Consider the following 21,273-nt stretch of genomic DNA (forward strand, 5'->3'; position numbering starts at 1 on the left):
ATTAAGGTGTTTTTCAGCCGTCATTATATATACTACAGCAGAGCCGACTTTAGAGCATCGAGGGTCCCCATTCAAAATGGTTTTCGGGGAGGGGGGCACCTACCTGAGTCAAAGTGAATGATCACGAATTTGCATGCTTAATCTCGGAAATCTTAACCAGATCTCATTACCATTAGATCACCCCCCCCCCCGCACCTTTCACGCCTGTACTTTGGAAATTACGTTCAAACTGAATCTGCGGCATCTGTTAACGGTCGAAATCAGTCTCAAAAAATTCTATCCGCAAATATTAGTAATATTATGCAAATATCCGAAAATTAAAGAACATCAATGAGAATAATTGCAACAAATCCCAATACTTCCAATCCAAAGAATCACATACTAATTTCTAAAAAAATAAAAATAAAATAAATTCTTATAGACGAAGATGAGAATCATTTTCTCAACCACAGATGCTTCACGGAACTAAATTAGTTACTCATTTTATTTTTCGATGAAATCATCTCTCCAAAGAGAGAAGAATCAAGACGCGATATAACAGTAAGTATAATAAAGAACTGCTCAATCATGTACAATCATTCCCCGTAAATTTATCGGTGATTCACTTTATTGAAAAAAAAAAAAAAACCTTCTCAAAGTATAATAATCTTCAACGGCAATTATATTCTTTACTCGTAAAAAAATAAATAAAAATAAAGTTTAATAAAATGTAAGAAACAGTTATGAAACTATCAAGAAAACAAGTTAAAATTGTAGTTAAATTTGATTCAAATATTTCGGTTTTCTTAGTACGTATTGCGATAATAACAGAAGAGTGAAAGGAAATGCATTTAACACTTTAATTTTTCCACGAATTTGTATTTAACTTTAACAAAAAAAGAAAGCTCTTTTTATTAATTAAATCACCTTTCTCAATATAGAAAAGCTGTTTCCTCAATATGTTCGGTGGACCATGGTGAAAAGTCTTGAGCGCTACGTTTGAACCGCGGGACATGCGTTCAAGACCCCTTATATAGACGGTGCTCATAGTCCAAACAAAGTTTTTCTCGGGTATGAAGCTGAATAAATTCTTCACACATTCAAATTCAGAATAAAAAAATTGCGTTCAAACTAAATCAGCGGCATTTGCTTACGATCAAAATCTGTCTCAAGAAATACTATTCACAAATTTTGATAATATTATGCAAATATCCGAAAATCAAAGAATACAATAACATCCATGAAGATTACTCTAACAAATAATAATAGGTTCATATACATAGAAACACGTACCAACTTCCAAAAAGAAATAAAATAAATTTTCTCTTATAGAAGATGAGAATCATTTTCTCAACAGCAGAATGCTTCACGGAACTAAACTAGTTACCTGTTTCATTTTCTGATGAAATTTTCGGGGAGAATGAAGATGCGATATAACAATAAGTATAATAAAGAAGAACAGTTCAATGATGTACAATCATTCTCCAAAATATTTTGGTGATTGAATTTATTGAAAAAAAAACTCTTCAAACCTTAATAATCTTCAACGGTGCAAATATTCTTTACTCGGAAAAAGAAATAAAAATAAAGCTTAATAATGTAAGAAACAGTTATCGTGCTATCCAGAAAATACGTCAGAATCGTAGTTAAATTTCATTCAGCCTATTACAATTTTCACGCGCGGACCATGTGTTGAAGACCCCTTATATAGACAGTGCTCACGAACTAAACGAAGTTGAAGACAATTTCTCGGGTACGAAGCCAAATTGTTCTAATGTCCGAATTCAGACGAAAAAAATTGCGTTCAAACTAAATCAACGCCATCCGCTTACGATCGAAATTCTCTCTCAAAAAACGATATCCCCAAGAATTAGTAATATTATGTAAATATCCGGAAATTAAAGAACATCAATGAGAATAATTCCAACAAATACCAATACTTCAAATACAAAGAATCACGTACCAATTTCTAGGTGGAAAAAAAAATCTCATAGACGAAGATGAGAACCATTTTCTCAACAACAGATGCTTCACTGAACTAAATTAGTTACTTATTTCATTTTTCGATGAAATTCTCTCTCCAAAGAAAAGAAGAACCAAGATGCGATATAACAATAAGTATAATAAAGAAGAACTGTTCAATGATGTGCAATCATTCCCCGAAATTTCTTGGTGATTCACTTAATTGAAAAAAAAAAAAATATTTTCAAACCATAATAATCTTCAAAGGCGAAAATATTCTAAAAAAATAAAATAAATCTTAATAATGTAAGAAACAATTATTACGCTATCCAGAAAATACGTCAGAATCGTAGTTAAATTTGATTCAGCCTATTACGATTTTCTTATCACGTATTGCGATAACAACAGGAGAGTGAAAGGGAAAAAAAATGCATTTAACACCTTAACGTTTCCAAGACTTTTTCATTCAAATGCAGAAAAAAAATTATAAAGATAATTTTGTTTTTTTCACGGTGTGTTTCGCTTTCTCTCGTGTATTTAATTTAATTACACAGTGAGCAGAATTTCAATTAGAAAACGCCAACCTATACAAGAGACAAAAAAGTAAAACGAAAATAACAACTAGAAAACGTGAATCTTGTTACGTTATTATTATTCTGTTGTGTGCAATATCTTCCACCGATAATTTGCAGGAATTTGCCAGGTTTTATTACTTTTTTTTTTTTTTAAGCTTTCCCAAAGAAATAGCGTTGTCTTAAGAATAATTTAATATTTTTAGTTATTTCTAAGAATATATATATATTTTTTCTCTTATCTTATAGTTTCGTGTCTTTCTTTATTCCGAAATATCAAGAAAATGTTGATGTTTCTTCGAAAAATTAATACATGGTATTTAATTTTGTAGAAAGTTCTGCGAAAGAATTTTCTTGGGGAAATTTTTTTTTTTATTAGTAGTATTGCATCGTTACAGTGTTATATATATATTTGAAAAATTAAAGATTTTTCATCACAAAGTTTGTTACAAATTTTTCCTCAGTTAGAATAAATTAAAAAAAAAAATATATATATATATATCGTTGAAATTTATTTTAATTATAAAAGTAACGAATGTCATTAAAGTCACTGCCATGTACGAGGGGAAAAGTAAAAGAAAAAACCTTTCAAATTAAAGAATTTTTTCCGAAAATAATTTTTCGAAGAAGAAGAAAACAACTCTCAACAAATGCCTCCGCACACACTCACAACTCGGGAAGCGAGAACTTGTTTTTCAAAAATAAATTATTCAAAAAAAGTGTACGGGTTTTTTTTTTTACTCATTAGATGGCACCAAATCACGATGTATAAAGAAGGATTAAACCAGAATTTTCCGAAGTGATTTCTCGAACCGTTTTGGGGTCGTGAAAGAAATGTGGATTTCTTCATCATTCAATGCACACATGCTGAACCCACGGGCAAAATGCGGCTCTCCGAGCCATCTGGTGTGGCCGGTGACCTCAAATTTAATTTTGGATTAATGAACGAAGCTACACATCTTCAAATCACACAAGTGAGCTGATGAGCAGTTCTTTAAGTGACCCGCAGTTACATCATTTAAGTGACCCGCATACATTTCCAGAACACTTCAGTGACCCACGTCTTACTTGCAGATCGCCCGAGTGACTTGCAGCGTATTTACTGGAAAAAAAAAATCCTTCTTATATCACGTATGAGCAGTACTACATTACTACTACCACAACTTTCCCGTACATACACCTCATACACATTCCTCTACGGAATTTCTAACAAATTGATACATGTCGGTATGTGTGTTTTCTGAATGTATGCGTGGTCTTGACGTATTTATGTTGTCAGAATCGTGCTTGTTTTGTGACCTAGTGCTGTTTTCCACATTTTGAAGTAAAGATTGTCAATGCTTGAATTTTCATGTTATGTCAGTGAAATGGGAGATCGGCTCGCATTTACACCCTTGAAGGTGGAAAACGTATGTTCAGTATATATATATAGCAGAACCCCCTCTTATATATCACTATTTTTATTATAAAAACCATGATTTCTTTGACATTACTATAATATATATATATTATAGTAATGTCAAAGGGTAGCTTTACGTGAAAAAGAAATCATGATCATGGTTTTTATAATAAAAATAGCAATTTTCATTATAAAAAAATTTATATATTAACAAAAAACATGTTTTTTTTTCTACATGAAGTTACCACTTCGAAATTGCTCTCACATATATTCTTGATCTACGCATAAAACTGTACAAGAAAAACATATTCAACCACTAAGCCACCCAGGGTGATGCAAAAAAAAAATCGTTGCCTCGTGGACCATAGCATCGACTACAGCGAAAAAATATTTTTAAGCATGTTTTCACGATTCACACTGAAAAGTTCTTTTCTAGGTGTTCCCAGCAGCAGGCATACATTCAACAGGGAAGCTTATTCTGGCATATTTATTTACAATAACCCCAGAAGGCATGAAATGCACTTATATTGGAAGAAAAAAAAATTAAAAAATAATAGTCAGAAAGGGTAGCACTTCGCATACGGAGTCAGGTCGGAATCCTCTATAGCAAATCTTGCGTAGGAGGCACATACAAGTTCTGATGGAAGACTGTTCCATATTCTCGCCACACGGCATCTATATCCGTGGAAAATGCAATCTCTTCTGACCGTTGGTATTCTTATTTGGAAGCGATACGTACGTAGTGAACTCGCCTGTCTATGATGTCAAAGAAAGGTTCTCTCGATGGTAGATAAATAATTTGGTGGACTAGTTCGTAGCACATCTGCAGGGATTCTACGCCATTCCAGCGAGTATAAACCCAGAAATTGAAGTGTTGACAATACGATAGACCGCTCATGTCTGGTATTCGTTTAGTAAACGACCTCTGTGGCTTTTCGAGGAGCTTTATGTCCTTGATTTTGTAAGGGCTCCATACTTGCGAACAGAACTCCAGAGTCGGGCGAACGTACACACAGAAAGCTGAACGACAACGTATGCGCATCACACCACCCTTACGATATGCCGTACATAACATATATGAAATTCTATTAGCTTTGCAGACTATGCCATGATAATGATCAGTGAAATCCAGAATGCGGCTCATTGCAATACCTAAATCGACGCATGTATCCAATTGCTGTAACGTTTCCTTACCTAGTTGGTAATATTCAGGATCGGTGCGCCTACCTAAATGCATTGATCCACTTTTTGATGATGAAATAGGTAGAATGATCAGGTAGGATGAAATAGGTAGAATGATGAATAGGTAGCTTATACTGACAACTCCACTGGAAAAGTTGTTGGCATGCAATTCTTAGGCCCCCTAGTGTTTTGCACAGGAGAGAATAACTTTACGTCATCGGCGAATTGCAATGGAGAAATGGGTGACACAGCCTGAGTAATATAGTTAGTGCACAAAGTAAATAAGATCGGGCCTAACACCAATCCCTGGACGACCCCCACTAGGGGATATAAGCTGGTCCGTCTAAGGAGATGTGCACCACGGTGGAAAAATCCAATAACATCCAAAACCAAGAAACCACCCACACCAAGCCACAAGCCAACCAGCAGCAGGATCCCTCATACAACTTCGCCCCCCCCACACACACACACTTCCCCCACTTGTTGTACATGAAATGATATATCAATAGAAAGATATGGGAGAACATGGGCATTCCGCTTGGCACCTGACATTGTCTAGACATCACGCTGGCTACGCAAACTTGATGAAATCTTTCTGATAGTTATCTTGAATTATCCTCGCAACTTTATCCGGAACCACCCCCCAATGCAAACTAGTTCCCTCAGTAGTAGCAATCTGTCTACTTTTTTAAATGCCTGTTGGAAATCGACGTATATTACATCAATCACTTGTCCAGGGTCTATAGCACTCTCCCATATATCGTGACAAATTAACTGCTGCACTGATAAGGAGCGGCCAGGAATGAAGCCAAACTGAACTGAGGGGAATTGAGCCCATCTCGTCGGCAATTGGAAGTAACTGATTGACAATGCATCTCTCGAAAATTTTGCAGGATATATCGGTTAACGATACGGGGCGATAATTATTCGGATCTGCCCTGGAGACTTTATTCTTATATATTGGACTAATAACCGCAGTTTTCCAAGAGCATGGAATAGATCCGTAATATATATGGTATGAACCTACTTGCAATTCATCCCAAAAGTTCCGAAAATGCTCTGTTACTGATGAATAGCTTGTTAAACATATCTGGTTCAGGTTATGACAAGTCAAGGCCGTCCCAGAACGAGCATCAGAAGTTTTTTCAGGACGGCTATTTCGAAAACCATTTCAACGAAACATGGCAATTACCAATGAATTATTACTCTAAGAGGAGAATATCCTGATAATATAACTACTCTAATGAAAATTAATTCTCTATCACCTGGAAATAATATTATTATTTGATTTTTCGGTTGATCGGATGCTCTAAGAGATTAGAGCATAACGATCATTTTAATCACTTAAAAACAATCTTTTGTTCCCGCTAGATGGTGCATCAAACTCCAATTTCTGTTTATTGACACTCAAATGAGTGTTTTTTTACGTTGAATGATTCCTCCCGTTCAAAATACGGTAGAGCATTCATGCTCAACCCGTGGCCCTTGGAGTAATGATTTGGCCCGTGATCTCAAACTCAATTTTGTGAAAAAATGTGTGTGTGGTGTGTGTGAACTAAGCAACACATAACCAGATTATTTAAGTGACTCACGGCACATTTACAGATCACTGGATTGACTTGCGACACAATAACAGTTCACTAAAGTGGCCTGGCGTACTGTTCTAGATGACTTAAAAAAGCTCGTGTCACATTTACAGATCACTTGCATGGCGTATGGCACATTTGCAGATTACTTGAACTTCCTGCAGCACATTTACTAACTACATCCGTGTGAATTAATCCGTGAATTAGTAAATGTTGTAGGCCTCACTAAGCTATACTATACGCATGTTATTAAAGATCTCTGCGGGCCCCCAAGTATCCCGCGGGTCATGCATTGAAGACCCCTCTGTGCTGCGATTTGTGCCGGTTCAGTGCTTTGAAGCGATTCTTTTGTAGACTACTCTGTTAAACCACGGATAAACGATGATAATACCAAGGGACCACAGGTGGAAAAAATTCCAGAACCACTGAATTAAGAACAAGATAGGCGAGTCTGACGAGTAAGTACGAATACGTGAGCGTAAGCTCCCAACCCCTCACTTCTATAACCCAATTCATATCGTTCTTTTGGAGAATCCGTGGTTTCAGCAGAACCTGCAGTAGAGACTCGAACCGCTATGGAGACCGAATGTGATCATAATGGTGGACTCGCATCGCGAGGACTCGAAGTTGACCACGACCCCGCTCTGTCCCCATAGAGGTCTGTCCCTCAAGCTGGTCATCCAGAGGGTTTGGATCATAGTGAAAGAGCGATGCGGCGCCTGGAACACTCAGCACCGAAAGACCGCCAGCGGGTAAGAAGACACAAAATCGAGGTTACATTGGGCAGGTGCTTACAAAGATACGCACGTTGCCAACAGGACTTGAAGGGAGCCACCGTCGCCCCCCCACCCACGAAAAACTGTAGACATATATACATGCAATACTGTATTCAGTAATTACAAAAGAGATACAAATGCAGAACATAATAAGACGAGGGAAAAATGGCATGTAGAAAAGCACTATGCATGTGACAAGCAGATGCAATAATAAAAAATATATATAACGTGTTACATGAGGCAGGGCAAAACGCTATACAAGGAAAGTGAAATAAGAACTGCGGCAGAATTACGGGGAAACATATATGACACATATTGTTTGACATGTGACGAAACTTGGGGCCGAAAATACAAAGAATACTAAGGTATATGATACCACCACCGCGAGGACCTGGATTTGAACCCCACGGTGTGTCATTTTGGCAATCAAGGGGAACAAAATTGAATTTTCGACTGATCTGAAAGAGGGAAAAACATTATATTTTTCGATAGCAGAATGTCCCCTCATGTGGAAACGTGGTTAGTTTCTTTTTTAAGCATGCAAAAACAGTCCTAATTAAGCATGTCTAAACATGCACGTCACGGGGATTCGTCACACACTTCATACCATCAACTTTGCTTGACGAGTGTATGTTGTTTTGTTTTGCGTGGTTTTTGCCCAATGGTAATAATTTACATCCTTTTCTGATATTTTTAATATAAAAAGTTTTTAAAATTGCTAATAATTAACCTGAGAACTAAGTAAGAGGGATTTTTATCACATAAATTATTATTTTTCTAATTTCTTTTAAGGTTTTAGTATACAGTCGAATCCCTTTTTAACGAATACCGTTATAGCGAAATTCTCGTTTTAACGAACACTTTTCTAATCCCCCGGATAAGTTCACATAGGGATATTTTTAAATAACCAGAAATCAGTGAACTTTCCTCTTGCGGGGAGGTCGTCTCAACATCGTGGGTCCTCAGGAAAAGTGCAGGGTCGTCATAAGAGCCCCGTAGGTTTCACCCCCCCCCCCCCGCACCCCCGCTCCCGTGGATACAGTAATTTTTCTAAGGCCATGGATAGAAATGCTTGTCTAGTATGCTATTCACATATTGAAGATCTCGAAAATTTTGACCAATTATCGTTATCATGAGCACCCTTTCAAACTTGAGGCCCCTGGGCTGTTCCAGGGTGGGCCCACGTATTAAGACGACACTGACAAAGTGTTCAGGGATCACCCGTACTTGGATGGAGAGAAGTAATAGCTTACATATTAATTACATCCACAAATTGTAGTACCAGATCTCATCATGTGCCCCCCCCCCCCCATGGATATGGTGGCCCGGGCCCTGCCCGCGTATTTAGATGGTCTTGGTTACATTTGTGCTGGATTCAGAAAGTATTAACATTTTCTCCCACCATAATTCCCTTAATATCTATCACCTCTCTCTCTGACGGCCCCTCTTTAGCACTTGTCGTGGTTCCCCTTCATCTGATTTTCACCTGTGCCCTCCCAGAATATCCCAGAGACGCTAGAGGGCCTTATGACACCATTTTAAGAACCGCTGCAATCTAACATGTTAAATAACATACATCATTGATCTGAAATATATGCTGCCACCTACCAAATAAAACTAACTAGTGAAGTACATTGAAAATATAACATAATACTATATAATAAAATACTTTTATAAACAATAATATTTATGAAATTATTAAATTTGTTTCAAAATTTTAACGGTTGATGTTTTAAAATAAAACAACATTAGTAAACTTTCAAAGTTTTCAAAGTTAGGCCATCCTTGGTTTTGTGAGGACACAATTAGCTTCCGAGTACTGCCATGTTCGATCTCAATTACTCCAAAAGCCAAAGACGACCTCAGACAGACAGAATTTAATTTTTCTCGTCGCTGCCCAGCCCAAAGGGGCTGCCTGGCGACTTACAGACTGCTCTTGCTAGCTATGAAGGGGTTATAGACAAGTTTGTGTAGATGTGAAGTGCTTGTAAGTTAATAGAAAAAAAAAACACACACACACACAGTCCGATAAATGCTACCATCAGAATAGTAAAATACACAAAGATCAGCCAAGCTTCATCAAAGTGTTAGTCTATGCAATAGAGTTGATCGGTAAAATCAATAGAGTAAAAAAAAATATATATATACATACACACACATATACACACATACATATACATATTATGCGATAAATGTACATTATAATGGACACAAAAATGAAATCACCCATGTACAATTCACCAAAATGCTACATAATGCACTAATGAGAAAATAATAATAAAAAATAAATCGAACACACAAAAGAAGTCATAGAAAAACAAGTGTGTTTGCCGAAATTATACAAATTGGTGCAGTGCAAGATCAGTCATGTACATCAAACCACAATGCCACTCTATGCAATAGAGTTGATCGATTATTTCGATAGCAAATTAAAAGTACAAAAATATTATGATAGACAAAGATTATACAGCTCAGTAGTTCAGACCCTAACGCACCGACCATGGCACGTGCAGCACGTTTTGAGGTCTAAGAAATTTTAGTCTTTGACGTGGGTTGTAATCGACCAGCTCTCTCAGATGCTCGTATTCTGAGTTCCTCATCCTTTCAAAGTGATCCTCTGAGATTTGTTGGATGTAGCTGAGGATGGTTGGAATCTTCAGTTCTTTTCTAATGTCAGCCCCTCTGATGTACTTTGGTGCACGCACAAGAGTTCTCAGTATTTTATTCTGTTGACTTTGCAGACGCTGCATGTTGGTTTTTGAAACATGAGCCCTTACTGGGGCGGCGTAGGTCATGATAGGTCTAATGATTGATTTAAACAATATGACTTTGTTTTTAAGAGTTAGTCTTGCACTTGGAAATGTAATGCGTGACATCATTCCCATGGTTTGGGTAGCCTTAGTTCTTACGTGATTTATTTGAGGAACGAAGGATAATGGGTTTAGAATACATCCCAAATATTTCACTTCCTTCACAGGTGTTATGGCTTCTCTGCCGAGGTAGATTGGTGCTATAGTGAATTTGGTTCTTCTTGTTATCCAGATGAACTGACACTTGGCATGATTAAGCTCGACAACCTCCTCCAGAGTCTCCTGAAGATTTTCTCTGCATATAGAAAGGGTGCCACAAATGGAAAGGGGAGCCCGACAATTGCTGAAGGGGCCACACACACGTATAAAGAGGTGAAGAATTAGAGCTTTCAAGTGAAATATGTACAGTATATATAATGTAATAACGCCATAAACAAACATGCGATACGATAATGTATACCGATTCACTTACTCTAAACAACGAGAGAGAAGAGAACTATCTCGTGTTGGACGATTTGCTGACTCACTGATGTTAGCATTCTTATTTTTTTTGTGTGATTTTAAAAAGAACGTATCCAATGACACTTGCTTTTTGCCTCCTTTTTAGGATTTCTTGGAGATGGGAAATTGCATTGTCGTTGGACAGATTTATTGCTTGCTTTACTGTGCTTCTATTTCATTGGTACTTTTCTACAGAATATTACACGGATTCCCACATTTTACACATTTCTCTAATCACATTTGAAAAAAGTGAGGGACTTCCCACTTCTCTCTTCCTTAGAAAAAGATATCCTCAAGATAAGCTCTTGCTGTTGCATGCAATGGAGGTCCATCAATTCGTCTATGGTCAAGTTTAAATTTGGCCAAGCAGAATTTAATAAAAAAACAAGCTCACATACGCGAGATTACAATGCGACATCTAGTTTCGTATAATAGTCACACTCAATTTTTCCAGTGAGGCACGCTGACCGGACACGGTATATAGGGGAGGATATTACCTACAATTCCACAGTACGCGTGTGCACGAAAGCAAAAAATCACCAGCTGAGTTGTGAAAACGTGACAATAAATAAACAAAACCCAAAATGTTTGCTCGTGATGCGAATCATCGCTCGTTAATAGATGCATTTTTTTCCAAACTTTTTGCTCGTTATACGAATTACTCGCTAACCAAACCACTCGTTAACCGAAGTTCCACTGTATTTGTAATTTTCGGCACGAGATACGCTGGAATGAACACTCTATGTAATTTGTATTGCATGTTTATCTTCATGTAACAGAGTAATGGTTGAATTTTAAGGAGCCAATCCACATGCATATCTAGAAAGGACTCAATTAATCAATCTCGATCTATTTAAAATAGAGCAAATATTTTTGCCCCCCCCCCCCCCCAGACGGTCAAAATCACACACTGTGCGGTGCCACAATGGTGGTAGGCTGAAACAGGGTCGGAACTAGAGGGGGGCAGGGGAAGAACTGCACCGGATGACCAAATTTAGGAGAGCGACAGTTTTATGCGTGAACAAAGTTACATGTTACTGAATTTTAAAGTTGTTGGGGCGGCAAAATCATTTTTGCCCGGGTGGCACTAGTTGCGGCCTGGTTCCCTTGGATTTCTGTGGTTCCCAGCTCCGAGGCGCAAATCCTAGCCGATCTCCTGCAGCAAGGAGCAACAGCTACAACGATACAGATCATCAATCATAACACTACACTCATAATTCGAAAGTTGGATGGCATGGATATAACAAGCATAACACAGAAACACACTTCACGCTAGTTCATAACACATACACACATATTCCAACCCATCCTTTGAAAATTCCGTCGAGGAGCATGGACGAAGTACATGCAGGGCCGTCTTAAGAACATCATGTGATTTTTCCGAGGCCCTACCAGTTAAATTCTCAAAAAATTCAACTACTTCTTGTTTTTTTTTTATGCACCCCTCTTCTCTTGAGGCTCCCGGGCCGTCCCAGGTCGGGCCCATGCGTTAAGACGGCACTGGATGCATGTACGCTATAAGGTCTGGACACACATATCCGCACCGTACCCGACACGTGCGTCGGCCGAGTGTAGGTCATCACACGGTCGAAGAATAATTCTTTGCTAAGCAATGCAGCCGTTCACACATCTCCGCACCGTAGCCGAGCACCGTCGCCGCACCGTCACCAAGTAGTTTATTTTATATTTTTACGGTGACGGTGCGGTCTCGGGAGGGAGAGAGAGAGAGCGCAGATTTTTTTATAAAAGAGGAGAGAGCGCTCATTTATTTTATGTCGCTACTCAATTTTCATCAATTGCTGAATTATTAATTCCATTTATTTCTTGATTTTAATCAATTTCGGCATTTTATTACTTTTATTCATTCTGAATTTTCAATAGTTCTGGAATTATTTCTTCCGTTATATCTAAAAATTTTAATCTATTCCGAAATTATTTCTTTTATTAATTCTGAATTTTCATTCGTACTGAAATTATTTCTCCAAATTATTTTTAATCCCTCGATTCTAAATTTTTCATTAGTTTCGGAAACGGTTTCTCACATTAGTTTAAAATTATCTCCATAAATTTTTGTGTTAATTAACATTTAGTTGTGTGTTTAATTATTTTTTTTGTACGGATATTTCTCAGCGCTAACTGGGACATTGAGAATGAGTGATTCGAAATTATTATCGTAATACTGCCGAAGTTTCGACATTTAGTACAAGTTTCGTGGCTTTCACATGAGCTTAAAAATATTCCCTTTCAGACTAAACATCCCTCCCCCTATTTAATAGCATGTAGCAAAATTGCGTTTGGAGATTTTTATTAAAAGATTAATGAACTTAAAACCTGTGCGAATGTGTTCAATCCCCAATTCTCCATAAATAAAACACCATTTCGGTTCGAACATGCATTCGATAGAGAATGAATGGTTCAAACTTTTTTTACCGTATATGAAAATATTGTAAACATTTTAAATTTAGTACTTAGCAACATGAAAGAACATGGATCAGAACACGCAACATGCTTCGCTATATTCAACATGCCCCCCCCCCCCACACATCCTGCAACAGGACCCCTGGGCTGGGATCTTTGGTGGGTTTCCAGATCGGGCTTTTTATGGGGATCCTGTGTAGTAAATTTATGGATTGAAAAAAAGAGATAATAATCGTCTTAGTTCCTGGGCTGGTGCTCTGTCATCACTCCTCCACTGAACACTATTCGGTGCTCTGCCATCTCCTCCCTTGTGAAGGTCATGACATCGGACATTGCTGTTAAAGAGGCTGACTTTGGCAATAAATACTTTAAATTACTAAATATCGTTATGCAAACGGAAAAAAACACTCTGGGAGACTAAACACTTCCAACGATTTCCACTGTATTTGCCACCAATCGCAATGTACAGAGGGGCGAATTCTGGGTTAGAAGATTCTACATACATACATACACAAAGTGGGATATGCTGTTTCTATGTAATTGTGAGGAAGGGTCGTGTATATATATACACCCACACCTGGGGTCTTATCGCAATTTGACACCATCTGCCCCAACAAATGACTGTTGATTCTGAAAAAAATAAAAGAAAATGTGTGTGTGAGAGGAAGAGTAACTCTCTCCACGGGTATTTTTTACTTTTCTAGTGACTTTTTTCTCTCAATATATCTCTCCAGGAAATTATTTCCTCTCTGCCAACGGCATATAAACAAAAAAATATGTATACACAGTCAAATAGCACCTGGCCATCTCTCTTTTTACTCCCAGCAGCTCTTAAGATTCTATAGTTGTTGCAAGTTCTCCCCCGTTTGGTACATACAAAACGATTCGGTGGAGGTTAATCCAAATAAAAAACACCACACACACACACACACAGAGACAGAAGATTATATGCATATATGGATAGATTACTTACAGTAGTATTTACTTTATTCATCCCATACATTAAATTGTTGTACACATCTATTAAATATTTTAGAATTTACATTTAAAATTGAAAACCAAAATAAAAAATTTATCTTGAACAATTTTTAATCTGAAACTCTGAAGTAAACAATAGTTTCTTATTAACGCCTGGATAATCTCAAATAAATTATGGCCTTGTGGCGTAGGGAGAAGATTGATTATCACAAACATTAAAGAAATTTTGTGAAAATGCAAAATTAATTTAATAAAATTTTATCTGATTTAAATGGAAGCAAACAACTTCCTCTAACTACACACATTTTAACATCTTATCCATGAGACAATTATATTTTGCTATAAAATCTGTTTTGCCGTCCCAAAATATTGAATTCAGTGCAATAGATGTGATTGTTAATATAAAAATATTTTATATAAAAACTTCATTTACTTTCCCCAAAGCACACACAATGCAATAGCATTTTTTTACCCATTTTTTTTCTCGATTTTGCATCTTTTCTTTTCAAATTCTCCTCTTCTAACGATAGGGCTATTATAGCCAAATCACCATTGCTTAATTTGCTCAACAGTTTTGAACCGGCTACGTCAAAATCTTAAAGCAAACTAACACGGTTCGATGACCAGCATACGGTGACGGCACGGGCTACACGCGGAAAGATGTGGTCTGAAGAGGGACGAGCCGAGCCACGGCCAACTGACGCCCGAGCTACGGTGCTGGCACGGTGCGGATATGTGTGTCCAGACCTTTAGTAGTAGTAGAGACTGCTGTAGTTAACTTTGATGTTCTTAAAATGTTTTTAGATCAACATAAATTGTCATAAAGTAACGATACGCAAAGCTAATGATTTTTACTTATCTCTCAAAAAACCATAAGAAATTTCAAATCCTGAAATTAACGTGTGAAATCATTCTTCCCCCCTCATCCGAAGAAGAGCACGTTCTTAACAGCAAACAAATCTTGTGGGAGAAAAAAAAAGAAATCGAAACACGTTAAGCATTGACCGTCCTAATTTCCAAAACGAGGGAGGCTAAATGACACAAATGACATAGAGTCACAATTACCATTTTAAACTGTTTCTGCCCCACACCACCACCAGCTCTCAGTAGCTACGTGCAGCTAATAGAAATAAAAATCAAGGGATTAGGAACTTTTCCGAAGGAAAATTAAACACACGGATAAATTACAGCCGTGATTTCAACTCCTTCTACCTTTTTTTTCTTCTATATTTTATTCCCCAGAAAGAATCTTTTAATGATTCCCTGCGCTTGGGAGATCATGCGCTCCGGGTATAAAAGCTGTGGGGGAGGGGGGGGGGAGACCAAAGTTCTCTGGGGTAGAAGTGGAAAAGAAAGTGGGGGGAACCCCCACAACCGCGTGGTAATCTATTGACTCCACACAAACTACAGGACACACCCGCTAATTTCAAGGATAGCCCACATGTTTTTCCCGTCCACACCACTCTCGTACCCGGCAGAAGCAACCCGGTAGTGAGACTCTTTTACCGCAGACTTTTAACAGCCATGATGAGGCTCCAAAAGCTTTTAATGATGGAAGGGTTGGACGGCGTTCCTTGTTGGCAATTCATCATAACACGCTTCACCATTGGACTAATGGGTCATCAAAGTCTTCAGGTTTTTAAAAGACTGCAGAGAGGAAATGTTATGTTCCATGTTATTGCGGGAGACGTGATACGGTTATTATTATTTCTCCCGCCGGAAAATTAGGAGTTGTGTGTGTGTGTGGGGGGGGGGGAATGAAGTGGCCTCCTTGTTAAAAAGCCACAGATTGAGGTTTCCTGTGGCTTCGAACAATTGGGCTACCGGAAGAAAACTTTTACGGATGTAATTCCTTTTCGTTTGGGAATGGAAAATTACTATTGTAAAAATTACCGTGTGTAATTTGATTTGATTTGTATGTATATATATGAGAATTTATTTATTTAAAAGAATAAATGACCTTTTCGTGCAACGTGATTCGATGGCCAAATTGTGTTATGTGTACCAGTGTTCGAAGTCTAGACGCTTCTGGAAGTTGAAAGCCTATTGGTCACGAGGAAGTTGAACGAAAATGTTGTTTATTCATTTATTTCAGCGTTTCTGAACTTATTGTCCACAGACCAGAGGTGGTCCGCACTCAGACATTGGTAATCTTTTCTGATTGACTTGAAATTTATTCGATTGTGAAACTGACATTACCAAAATTCTTTGGGTTCGAATAAAAAATTAGACCCTCATACTTTGGGCAACTACATTCAAAAAGAACGGAAACCAAAACATGAATTCGCAATAAAATTGCTGAAATTACTCCATTGCTATTAAAGGCTATTGCAAATCGCAGTAAACAAAAGTGCATTTGACAAAAAAAAAAAAGATTAAAATGGAGTGGTTAACATTTTATTGAGGAAAACAATGGAAAATTGGGATCTTGAATGAATAAAAATACGGGATAACAGTACTATGGTCTCGAAAACGTTGCCATAAGTCGGCAAAATCACCAATTATTGCTGTAATTCTCTGAATCATCGCCAATAGGAGATAAAGGAATGCCCACTAGAAATCATGGTGAATTGCAGCATATTTTTCCGGGCAAAAACCTTATGTGGGATGGATGTTTATATTTCAAGTCATAATTATCATAACGAATTATAAGTTATGAAAATGGTCTTCATTTAGAATTTTAATAAAAATAACAAATTAAACTCGTCCGCCAAAGTGTTTTTGACATTTTACTATAAAAAAAAATTATAGTCATGGATTCACAAATATTTTTCTCGTTTTTGGCACAGCGAGTAAGATGCCGTTAAGAATTTTTCATATTTTTATAAAGGGTGGTGGATGACTTGAGCCCAGGGCCGTCTTAAGAGCATCATGAGCCCCCGGGCCAAATGATATTTCTGAGGCCCTACCAGGCAAATTTTCGAAAATCTCAACCAGATCCCATTTTTGTGAGGCGCCCGGGTGGGCCCATGCCTTAAGACGGCACTGCTTGAGCCATCATCCAAACCCAACCCCCTGTCATCAAAAGTCAGAAAACCCGAACCCCCCCCCCCCTCTATCGGTGCTGACGTAATACTTGAATGACCCCTAATTTGCTTTCTTGCAGCGCCCTTGACTGCATTCAAATGTACCAATTCTTTCATGTTCTATGAATTTTCAAACTATTTATGAATTTATGAGACACCCTGCAGGAGTGTGTAAACAGCTCAGAATTATGAAATTCAAAAAATAAAAAAGCAACACCCCTCCCTTTCCCTTACATCAGCGGTTCTCAACCAGTGCTCCGTGTGCCCTCTCTAAGGGTTTCGCGGCCGCTCGAGAAAAATAAAAACTGTAAATTTGAAAAAATAAATAAATACATATTTTTAAATCATAAAAATAAATCAGTAATCGTTGACAAATAAGTAGAAATATACCCAAGGGGGGCTCCGCCATAGAAATTTTTTATTAAAAAGGGCTCCGCGAGTCGAAAATGGTTGAGAACCGCTGCCTTACATTAATTAATGGATAACTGACCAACGATTTGGTCAAATCGGAACTAATACTTTACGGCTTTTCTAAATCAAAAATTACTGATACACTTACGTTTCTGAGTTCCTCAGCGACGTACCGAATGTGGACGTCACCTGAATCGAGTTTGATGCTACCCCATTCCCAATAAGTACGTCGTGGCAACGGGTCGGAGCAGAAAAACACGGCGATCAGAGCATCGTCGTCTTTCTCGACAACCACCCTCCGCTTCGTCCGAGACGTGTCCGTAAGTACTTGAGGAGCACCTGGAATCATGGATAATTTAAGATAACTTGAGCATAGACGTATCAAATATTTAACCAGAGAGACTAACGTGTTTTCTCTTCTGAATAGTTCAAAGAACAGTTACCGCGGATAATCAGGCTAGACTGAGTGTGTGTGTACTGACCTGTCACGTCCAGGCTGATTTCAGCGGATGTGGCTTTGTACTGCCTTCCGTTGATGACGTTGGTTGCTTCGCATACGTACTGTCCCTGATACTGATACGTGACGTTCTGGATGTGGAACGTGGCCCTCTTCTCCCGCTGCTGCCACGCTATCGGGTCACCACCCATCCTCTGCAGCCACGAATACCTGGAAAATGAGTCAAACGTAATTAGAGTGTCCATAAACGATTCGATTTACATTACAGATTTGTAAACTTAATTACATTATCAAGATAGCGTAGCAAAGCTTCGTCTATTCCGACAGAAAAATTCAACGACAGCAATTCACTTGTCACGCAATTTTCTCATAGAGAAATTCACCGACGAACACGTCACGGCTGAAAAATCATCGCTGGGAAAATTCACCGACAACAGTTCGTAACTAGCGAGTGAGTTACCGATGGATTGAGCAAGTGGGTGGCTGAGTGATTGGTTGAGTGAATGTGTGAGCGAGTTAGTGACCGCGTAATTGAGCAAGTGATTGAATGTGTGAGTGACAGCCTGAGTGACTCACTCGCTCATTTCCCCACCTGCTCACTCACAAGCTCATTTGCCCAGTTCGAGTTTTCAAAACTGTTCATTACTATCGGAAATGTACCCAATAATTTGAGAAGCGTACGCAATATGCATCACAAGTGTTTAATGTGCACAATTTCATTTCGCTGTGCTCATTTTTAGCTAGCTATTATGCGCAGCTAGGTGGAACGCTACTTTTTCACATATTGTATGTCGATCAATACGGAATACTATGAGTGTTATCTGAGTTGGCCCAACAGAGTACTACTACTACTACTAAACCGTATATGCACCTCGTACACATTCCTCTACGGAATTTCTAACGAATCGACACACACCAGAATGTGTGTTCTGAGTGCATGTGTGGCCCCTAACGTATTCACGTTGTTGAGTTGCGCTTGTTTCGTGTTAACGCTGCCACCTGTCTCCCATTTTCTGAAGTAAAGATGGTAAATGCTTGAATTTTCATATTTTGTCAGTATCGTGTTGCAGGTCTGCCTGCTCTCTGCGGTGAGACTTTTCAACGCCCCACATCCCCCCCCCCCGCCCCAATAGAGTACTGTATTTCTTCAAAATGGGAAGTTTAGTAAGATAGAAGAGGAAAGGTGTGTACATAGAAAAATAATGTGTATATTTTTCTATTTTGGGGCAGAATAGGGATCTTGCATCTGTGACTCTCGTAAATAAACTATGGCACCACCGCATGCATCATCAGCTATAAAAGCAAAAATTTTTCATTGTCATAGACTCATTAAATCTCGTTTTTGAACAACTCGAATTAGTTTTCTTCATTTTCATGGGTCGACCGTGTGTGAGCTTTTTTGTTCATATAAATTTTTCTAGAAAAAATCATTCAATCGCTTTTCTTGATGAAAGGGAGGAGCCCCTCGATAAGACAAGGTGGCAACAACGAGAAAAACGCGTGGTTCAAAATGGGGCCACAAAGTGAAAGAACGTTAAGAAACACTAATCTGCATGATAACTAAAAAATATGTCAATAAAAGTTGAAAATTGAAGCCACCTGTTGAAAGTTCTTGACATTAACATAGCGTCAGAATTTCTGTGCAGACTTTTTTAGGGTTCACAGAAATAATTTAATATTACAGTAATAAACAGTATAATTTTTCCACTGTTAATTTACATTGAAAGAGATATTTTACTAATATTATACAATTACATTACAGATGTATGTGAGTGCTTTGATAATCTGTTTGCTTTATGAATTTGTTATGTTATATAACTTTTCAGCGTAGATCTTCTTAATCTAATATAATTGTCAGATGTTCAAAAGTAACATCAAATGATTCCGATTGTACAACCCCTTTCCCCTCCGCAATACACGCTCATGTATAATATTAGTAAAATATCTCTTTCAATGTAAGTAAACAGTGGAAAAATGTTTTTAATCAAAATTTAAAATTAAAATTAATTTAAAATTTAATGTTCTGTAAATATTTATTAACTATTTGTGTAACTCTCTTCCACTCTGTTTTTATCGTTTCTCCAATGTGTTTGTCAAATGTTCAAAGTCACATGAAATGGTTCCGATGATATTTTTAGAGTTTTCATGTACATACATTTCAACTTTCTCTGAATTGAAATGTACCGTAAGAGATGCTGTAAACTTATGTTGTAGATTGTAGGATATTGGTAATTTTTGGACAAATTGTGCTAAAGTGAATAAATGACTTTAGTGAAATTGGATTATTTAATATTGTAGATAATGAGAATATTTGCAATCCTCTCAAGATTTATTTTCGAAAATAGTAATCTGATGCGGTGAAAGATGTTTTAACATATGCAAATTGTGACAATGTAAATCAATATACTAATATTGTATTGTAATTGTAAGAATATTTCATTGGATAAGGGTTTTTTGCATAATATTAAAAAAAAAAAAAAATCACCGATGGTTGTTTTTAAGCAAACATTTTGCCAGTGATTGCTCAATATCTGTACCTAACTAGAGAAGCCAAGACGAAGAAAACGAAAGGAGCTCAGTGCTCTGCACTTAGTATCAACGGCAACAGATTTGTGTGGTGCAAGTGATTCCTATAGTAAAAATTATTCAAAAATTTGGCTGAAATAGCCATCTTTTCTTTTTTTTGTGTTTTCCCAGCCTTCCATGAGGTTCCGAGAAATGCATAATGGTAATTTGCTGAATCTTGCACATATATCTCGTTTCATGCCCCCCCCCCCAAAAGAATGGGGGTGACAGGGCTAAAGTCCGGGGGCACAAAACAGTTATTTTTCGTTTTTCCTCACTGTAAATTCAGTATAGCTCCTCAATAGGAGCTATATCTGGCGGCTCGTGGGATATCTAGGATGCAGTAAGCATCAAATATCCCAGCATGAAGCGCGAGTGGTGCAGTGGAAAGATGTTCGTCTATCTCTACCACCATGAAGACTACTTTACCACACACCAACTCCGGCCATATCGTTATACTGCTATTTGCTGCCATTAACGAGTTGGAATGGAAATAAAGGTGCAACCTATCTGTGGTCGCTTTAGGCTTGTTGAGGGAAAAATTATTGTTATCAATATTATTCTCCCCCGTTCGAACCTGGGACCTCAGAAAAAAGAATGATGAAAAGGTACAGAGAATTCCTCTGAATTATTTCTTTTTAGATGAAAATG

The 21,273-nt window shown here is 37.7% G+C and overlaps 1 protein-coding gene across 2 annotated transcripts in view; it reads right to left on the minus strand.

The window, feature by feature from the left end:
• The window catches only part of LOC149083583 (kin of IRRE-like protein 1), a 495,202-nt gene that overhangs the window by 96,406 nt on the left and 377,523 nt on the right, over positions 1–21,273 (minus strand). For both annotated transcript variants that reach the window (XM_089234100.1, XM_089234101.1), the window contains exons 6-7: positions 18,083–18,267; positions 17,749–17,939 (exon numbers count right to left, since the gene is read on the minus strand). In XM_089234100.1, coding sequence (XP_089090226.1) covers positions 17,749–17,939; positions 18,083–18,267 — 376 coding nt within the window. The remainder of the gene's footprint in view (positions 1–17,748; positions 17,940–18,082; positions 18,268–21,273) is intronic.

Source organism: Pholcus phalangioides, unplaced genomic scaffold (genome assembly GCF_987345545.1).
Source record: "Pholcus phalangioides strain wild (caught in Gottingen) unplaced genomic scaffold, Ppha-v1.0 ptg000008l_1, whole genome shotgun sequence".
Classification (NCBI taxonomy): Eukaryota; Metazoa; Arthropoda; class Arachnida; order Araneae; family Pholcidae; genus Pholcus; species Pholcus phalangioides.